The sequence below is a fragment of the Lolium rigidum genome, chromosome 3 (assembly GCF_022539505.1).
Source record: "Lolium rigidum isolate FL_2022 chromosome 3, APGP_CSIRO_Lrig_0.1, whole genome shotgun sequence".
In the NCBI taxonomy this organism is placed as follows: domain Eukaryota; kingdom Viridiplantae; phylum Streptophyta; class Magnoliopsida; order Poales; family Poaceae; genus Lolium; species Lolium rigidum.
Genome location: NC_061510.1, coordinates 382,668,125 through 382,675,961, shown reverse-complemented (window position 1 = coordinate 382,675,961; position 7,837 = coordinate 382,668,125). Strand labels below are relative to the sequence as shown.

At 46.8% G+C, this 7,837-nt stretch overlaps 1 protein-coding gene across 1 annotated transcript; it reads left to right on the top strand.

Moving 5' to 3' along the window:
* Positions 1-2,532: 2,532 nt before the first annotated feature.
* On the top strand, positions 2,533-7,114 carry LOC124704421 (eukaryotic translation initiation factor 3 subunit C-like). The gene is made up of 4 exons (XM_047236676.1): positions 2,533-2,605; positions 3,397-3,459; positions 3,845-5,662; positions 5,954-7,114. Exons 2-4 carry the CDS (start codon positions 3,436-3,438, stop codon positions 6,917-6,919), a joined length of 2,808 nt encoding a protein of 935 aa, XP_047092632.1. The 5' UTR covers positions 2,533-2,605; positions 3,397-3,435; the 3' UTR covers positions 6,920-7,114.
* The last annotated feature ends 723 nt before the right edge of the window (positions 7,115-7,837 follow it).

Sequence of the window (7,837 nt, the reverse complement as noted above, 5' to 3'; positions counted from 1 at the left end):
AGCTGCATGGTCCCGGGGGCACTCCGCGGGGCCCGTCCCTGCACCCTGCTCCAGCGCAAGGCCCTCCTCGCTCCAGCGCGTGCGCCGAGGGTGGCCATCTTGGCCTGCCCTAGGGCGGCGGCCGACAGGAACATGGCCGGCGGCCGCAGAGAACTTGGCTGGGCGGCGCGCGCGGACCAGGCCGGCGAAGCGAGTGGGGACCTGGCGGCGGGGCGAGGGGAACCTTGACGGCGACACGTGCGGAACCAGCCGGCGGCGCGAGCGAACCTGGGCGGCGGTGCGTGGACCTCGCCGGTGGTGCGTAGGGACCTCGCCGGTGGGCACCTGTCATGGTGGTGTAGGAGGCGCCGTCGTTTCCATTAGAGGCACGCCGGGTGATACGTCTCAAACGTATCTATAATTTCTTATGTTCCATGCTACTTTTATGACAATACTCACATGTTTTATACATAGTTTACATCATTATTATGCATTTTCCGGCACTAACCTATTAACAAGATGCCGAAGCGCCAGTCTGTTGTTTCTGCTGTTTTTGGTTTCGAAATCCTACAAAGGAAATATTCTCGGAATTGGACGAAATCAACGCCCGTGGTCTTATTTTTCCACGAAGCTTCCGGAAGACCGAAGGAAATACGAAGTGGGGCCACGAGGTGGCCGGACCATTGGCCGGCGCGGCCGAGAGGGGGCCCGCGCCGCCTATGGTGTGGGCCCCCGCGCCGCCTCCAACCCTACCCTTCCGCCTACTTAAAGCCTTCGTCGCGAAAACCCCTGTACCGAGAGCCACGATACGGAAAACCTTCCAGAGACGCCGCCGCCGCCAATCCCATCTCAGGGGATTCAGGAGATCGCCTCCGGCACTCTGCCGGAGAGGGGAATCATCACCGGAGGGCTCTACATCATCATGCCCGTCTCCGGATTGATGCGTGAGTAGTTCATCCTTGGACTATGGATCCATAGCAGTAGCTAGATGGTTGTCTTCTCCTCTTGTGCTATCATGTTTAGATCTTGTGAGCTGCCTAACATGATCAAGATCATCTATTTCTAATGCTACATGTTGTGTTTGGCGGGATCCGATGAATATAGAATATTATGCCAAGTTGATTATCAATCTATCATATATGTGTTGTTTATGTTCTTGCATGCTCTTCGTTGCTAGTAAAGGCTCTGGCCAAGTTGATACTTGTAACTCCAAGAGGGGGTATTTATGCTTGATAGTGGGTTCATGCCTCCATTGAATGCGGGACGGTGATGAAAGTTCTAAGGTTGTGGATGTGCTGTTGCTACTAGGGATAAAACATCAAAGCTTTGTCTAAGGATATTTGTGTTGATTACGTTACGCACCGTACTTAATGCAATTGTCTGTTGTTTGCAACTTAATAATGGAGGGGGTGCGGATGCTAACCCGAAGGTGGACTATTTAGGCATAGATGCATGCTGGATGGCGGTCTATGTTCTTTGTCGTAATGCCCTGATTAAATCCCATAGTGATCATCATGATATGTATTGAATCTTTATTTGTCAATTGCCTGCCTGTAATATGTTCACCCAGCATGTTATTTATCTTATTGGAGAGACACCACTAGTGAACTGTGGACCCCGGTCCATTCTTTTACATCTGAATACAATCTATTGCAATCATTGTTCTCTACTGTTCTTTGCAAATAAACATCATCTTCCACACTATACGATTAATCATTTGTTTTCAGCAAGCCGGTGAGATTGACAACCTCACTGTTACGTTGGGGCAAAGTATCTTGATTGTGTTATGCAGGTTCCACGTTGGCGCCGGTTTCACTGGTGTTGCGCCGCACTACACTCCTCCACCAACAACCTTCACGTATTCCTTGACTCCTACTGGTTCGATAACCTTGGTTTCTTACTGAGGAAAACTTGCTGCTGTACGCATCACACCTTACTTTTGGGGTTCCCAACAGACGTGTGCTTCACGCGTGTCACCGGGCTGGGCCGTCGAGGACCTCCAGAGCCGCCGCTGCCATCCTGCTTGATCGTGATGGAGAAAGAACGTGCGAGGATAAGATGCACCGGTGGGACCCACAATTTGGACGGGACACGCGTCGCGCAACCAAGGTGGAGGCTGGGAACGCTCCGTCCCCCGGGGGCGTTGAATCATTTTCCTTTTTTTATTCCTGCTCCATAAGACCATAACCACATATCCACTCCATTCGAGCCCTAAACTTTATATTCCGAAAGTTCGCTGGCTAGAAAATTCGAAGCGAAAACACAGGTCCAGTTGCCCAGCCCATGTTACTCCAAACAAATACAAACACCACACCGGCCCAGCCCACCTAAGGCCCAGCGTGCCGCCAACGAAACCTATTCCACCAGGCCTCGATCTTTACGGACTCTATTCCATTCTGACCCTTTCTCTCTCTCTAAAAATAGCCTCTCCTCTCCGGAAAAAAATCTCCAACCCAAACCCTAAGCCCCTCCAACCTCCACTCCTGCCGCCGCGCCTCCTCCCCGCACGCCGTCGTCCCCTCGTCGCCTCCGCCCTCGTCCGCGCCCTGCAACCCCGCCGCCCTACGCCTCCGTTCTCTGCTAGATCCGAGCCGACCCCGATCGACCGCCGCGACTGCAAGGCAAGGTAATTGGCCCGATCGATTCTCTCTCAGAGTTAGCATTGCGCCATTGATTGCATCGCCGGCGAGACCCAGCCCGCCGCTGCGCCTCAGCCCTAACCGCCGACCAGCGCCGCGCGGAATTCGCCGGATCCCGCCGACTCTAGGGCTAGTCGACGTGATTGTCCGTGTGCCCGTTCTGTCTCGTGATATATCAATTCAATTGGTCTGTGTTGATGTTAAAGGTCTACCTATCTGATCACTGACGCGAACTTACTTTTATGTTAGCCCGTCTTGTTTATCTGCTCTTGATAATCTGTTGTTTGTCTTGAGGTTGATTAATCCATCTGTGTCAGTACGTAAGCACTGTTTTACTTCTCTGGAATTGTGTCATCTATGTGTTCTGGTGATATAGTCTTGTCCCTCTGCCAGCCTGCGGTTCAAATGCACCTCTTTTACACTGTAGTTTGTAATGATTCCAATTCTTTCTGAACTTGTATTACTTTGCAGAGCTTTGAATTGGGCTGTGTTTATGTTACAGGTTGAGCGATCTGCTCACTGACGCAAACTTAATTTTTATTTTAGCCCGTCTTGTTTATCTGCTCTTGATAATCTGTTTGTTTGTCTTGAGGTTGATTAATCCATCCGTGTCACTACGTAAGCGCTGTTTTACTTCTCTGTTGGTCTGTCATCTATGTGTTCTGGTGATATAGTCTTGCCCTTCTGCCAGCCTGCGGTTCAAATACACCTCTTTTACACTTTTTACACTGTAGTTTGTAATGATTCTAATTCTTTCTGAACCTGTATTACTTTGCAGAGCTTTGAATCTAGTTGAAGGGGACGAAAAGCAACAACCATGGCATCTCGTTTTTGGGGACAGGTACTTGCTTCCTCACTTGTGCTGACTCCAGTTCACTGTTGCATACTTGCAATAGTGTGCATAAACTTTGTCTTTGCCAAGTGCATTAATACCCTTGTCTTTTGTTCTATTATACTCAAACATCAGGGAGACAGTGAACTGGAGTCACCACAAGTGCATTAATACCCTTGTCTTTTGTTTGATTGTGCTGACTCCAGTTCACTGTTGCATACTTGCAATAATGTGCATAAACTTTGTCTTTGCCAAGTGCATTAATACCCTTGTCTTTTGTTCTATTGTGCTGACTCCAGTTCACTGTTGCATACTTGCAATAATGTGCATAAACTTTGTCTTTGCCAAGTGCATTAATACCCTTGTCTTTTCTTCTGTTATACTCAAACATCAGGGAGACAGTGACTCCGACGATGATCTGGAGGAGATTGAGTCAGAACAAGGGAGCGATAGCGAAAAATCAGAAGCTGGTGATGGGGAACGTGGTGGTGCTGCCAAGAACCGCTACTTGAACGATCTTGACAGCGATGATTCTGATACTGAGAAGACTCGTGTGATTCGCTCGTTGAAGGACAAGCGCAATGATGAGATGAGGGCTACTGCTGAGCAGATGCGCAATGCAGTGAAGATCAATGACTGGCTTAGCTTGCATGACGGTTTTGACAAGCTCAACAAGCAGCTTGAGAAGGTTGTTCGTGTCAACGAGTCTACCAAAATCCCAAATATATATATCACGACTCTTGTATTACTCGACGACTTCGTTGCCGACACTTTTGCAAAGAAGGATACCAAGAAGATGAGCAGCAGCAACTCAAAGGCTCTCAATGCGGTGAAACAAAAACTTAGGAAGAACAATAGGCAATATGAAGACCTGATCAAGAAGTGCAGAGAGAATCCAGCAAGTTTTGAAGAGGATGTTGCAGGTGAGGAGGATCCAGATAGTGGGGAGAGTAGCGATAGTGACGGAGAGGTTGTGGATCCTGATAACATGCCTAGGTCTGAATCGGATGAGTCGGGAAAGGAAGATGATGAGGCTGAGGAGGGTGGAGCCTGGGAAAAGAAGTTGAGCAAGAAAGATAAGATTATGGACAAACAGTTCTTGAAAGCCCCGAGTGAGATTACTTGGGATATTGTTGATAAAAAGCTCAAGGAGATTGTGGCATCGAGGGGTAAGAAGGGTACTGGGAGAATTGAACGTGTGGAGCAGCTAACGTTTTTGACTCGTGTGGCAAAAACACCTGCCCAGAAGCTTGAAATTCTTTTTCATGTGATCTCTGCCCAGTTTGATGTTAACCCCAGCCTCCTTGGTCATATGCCGACCAATGTGTGGAAGAAGTGTGTTGATAATATGCTTCTTGTGCTTGATATACTGCAACAGTATCCTAATATTGTAGTGAACACCTCAGTGGAGCCTGACGAGAAGGAAACTCAGAAGGGTGCTGACTATGATGGAACTATCCACGTTACTGGTGACCTGGTTGCATTCCTGGAGAGAATTGACTCCGACTTTATCAAGAGTTTACAGGGCAGTGATCCATATACCAAAGATTATGTTCAGAGGCTTAGAGATGAACCCTTGTTTTTGGTGGTTGCACAGAATGTACAGGATTACCAGGAAAGGGTTGGGAACTTTAAGGCTGCTGCGAAGGTTGCATTACGTCATGTTGAACTAGTCTACTACAAACCTCAAGAAGTGTATGATTCAATGAGGAAACTGGCTGAGCAAACTGAAGTTAGCATGGATATTGGAGATACTGAGGCAGGTGAGGAGCATCAAGCAGCTGATGACAATAAGGGTCCCCCACCGTTTGTTGTGATTCCGGAGGTTGTGCCTAGGAAGCCTACTTTCCCACAAAGCAACAGAGCTTTGATGGATGATCTGATGTCTCTGATTTACAAGTATGGAGATGAAAGGACCAAAGCCCGGGCAATGCTGTGTCACATATATCACTATGCAATTTCTGATGAATTTTCAGTGGCTCGTGACATGCTCTTAATGAGTCGTTTACAAGATGGGGTTCAACTTATGGACATACCATCACAGGTTTTATTCAATAGGGCCATGGCCCAATTGGGGCTATGTGCTTTCAGGGCTGGTTTGATCGCTGAAGCTCATAGTTGCCTGTCTGAGTTATATTCAACTGGGAGAGTGAAAGAGTTGCTTGCGCAAGGAGTACAACATAGCAGATACCATGAAAAAACTCCTGAACAGGTGAACTCCTCCCCCCTCCTAACGCACAACACGCACACACACACACACACTTCCTTGGTCCATTATTTGAATAGCTGCAAACTGGTCTGTATGTCACCTAGTTAACTCTGATGTTTCATCTCTAGCCTACACTGTGTCATTTCTCCATGTTGAAAATTATCTACTGACTCAAAGTAGTTCCATCACTGTTATATGGGCTTCAGCTCATTGAATTTAATTGATAAAGCTATGTATACATTTTCATAGAACACCATGTACACATTTTTACACTGGTTACTCTTATTCTTGCAGGAAAGAATTGAGAGGAGAAGAATGATGCCTTATCATATGCATATAAACCTTGAACATTTGGAAGCCACACACTTGGTTTGTGCTATGCTAATTGAGGTCCCAAATATGGCTGCCAGTACTTTCGATAAGCGGAGGCCTATGAGCAAAACATTCCGCAGACTTCTTGAAATGAGCGAGAGACAGACTTTTGTTGGCCCTCCGGAAACTGTGAGGGATCATCTATTGGCTGCCACGAGAGCCCTCATTAAGGGGGATCATGAGAAGGCTTTCAGTATCATCAATTCACTCGATACCTGGAAGCTTTTGAGGAACAAGGACCATATTCTTGAGATGCTGAAGCTTAAGATCAAGGAAGAGGCTCTCAGAACCTATTTGTTCTCTTACCCCTCGTGCTATGACTCTCTGAGCCTTCACCAGCTCACTACCATGTTTGACCTGAGTGAGCAAGAGGTTCATGGAATTGTTAGCAAGATGATGATGCATGAGGAGCTTCATGCAAGCTGGGACCAACTAACTAGTTGCATCATTTTCCATAACGTGGATCAAACTAGGCTACAGGGACTACTCTTCCAGATGGCGGATAGAATCTCTGTCCTTGTGGAGAGCAACGAGCGGGCATATGAGGCTAGGACTGGTGCGGCACTTGAGGGTTTACCGACCAAGCGTAGGGGTGATGGTCAAGACTCATCTGGTTTGGGCAAGTGGCAAGAGAATTTTGTGTCATCACAAGGAGGGCGGCGAGGCGGTGGGAGGTTTGGTTTTGCTGGCCGAGGCTCTGGACGTGGTGGTGGCTACCAGAATGACAGGTCCCAAAATGACAGGAGTGGTCAGGGTAACCGTGGAGGATATGGTGGTGTTGGTGTTTCGCGGTTCCAAGATGGAAGGGCACGCGCACAGTCCGGCAGAGGGGATGGGAGTGCACGCATGGTAAGCCTGAGCAGGCCTGGTAGAGATTTCATACACTAGACATAGTTTTCTTATCAAGGCGTATCAAGTTTTGAAGCACTGGTTTGTGCGCCATTTAGAAATCCTCCACCGTTTTGAGTCTGAACCGTTTACTAGATTTCTTTTTAAGCTTTTAGTTTGATGAAACTGCTAGGAAACTCGAGCCAAGATAATCTGCTTTGTGTCCTGGAATAGAGGGTTATGTGCTCACTCCTATATCTGGTGTTACTGTTTCGTTTGAAAGTTGTGCTATCTGCTGTGATTGGTTTTATTGTGGTATTTTGCGAAAAGAAATTTGTGCTATCTGCTGTGACATTATTACTAAACGAACTTCTAGCCGTGGAATTTATAGTTGACTAATGTTGACAGTTAATACTGCCAGGTCTTGCATCAAACGCTTTGGATTTTTACTAAGACGTTGCTCATGTAATTGCTTTACTTAATTTTGTATGCTTATGGCCCTCCCATTTCTGTGTGTAATGTTGATAATACAGTCAGGGACAAATCTAACTTAAGTGTTCAATTCCTATCTGCTCCCTAACTTCTTAATGCTCTTTTGATTTATAGAACATATTCTGTAGGAAGTAATCCTATAGAAATCTTATAGTAATAAAATGTTATTTGTTACAATTAAACGCACTTCATGTTTCTATAAGATTTAAGTAGGAAGCGTCTAATCATCATCTAGCTGAAAATGCAATTTAGCATAAAGTCAAATTTTGCCCCAGTAATGAAAATATTGACTAAAAAGCGAAAGCCCGTTATTGATACATTTGGCTTTTTTGGGCCTTACAAATCAAACAACAACAAACAGTGGGCCTCCTATCTACCAACTATCACAACATGAGTCTTGTCTCTTCTCACGCAAAGACACACCACCGCATCTAGCAGCGATGGCCACCAAAAGCAGAAAAAGACGAGACGAGGAGGTGCAAACGA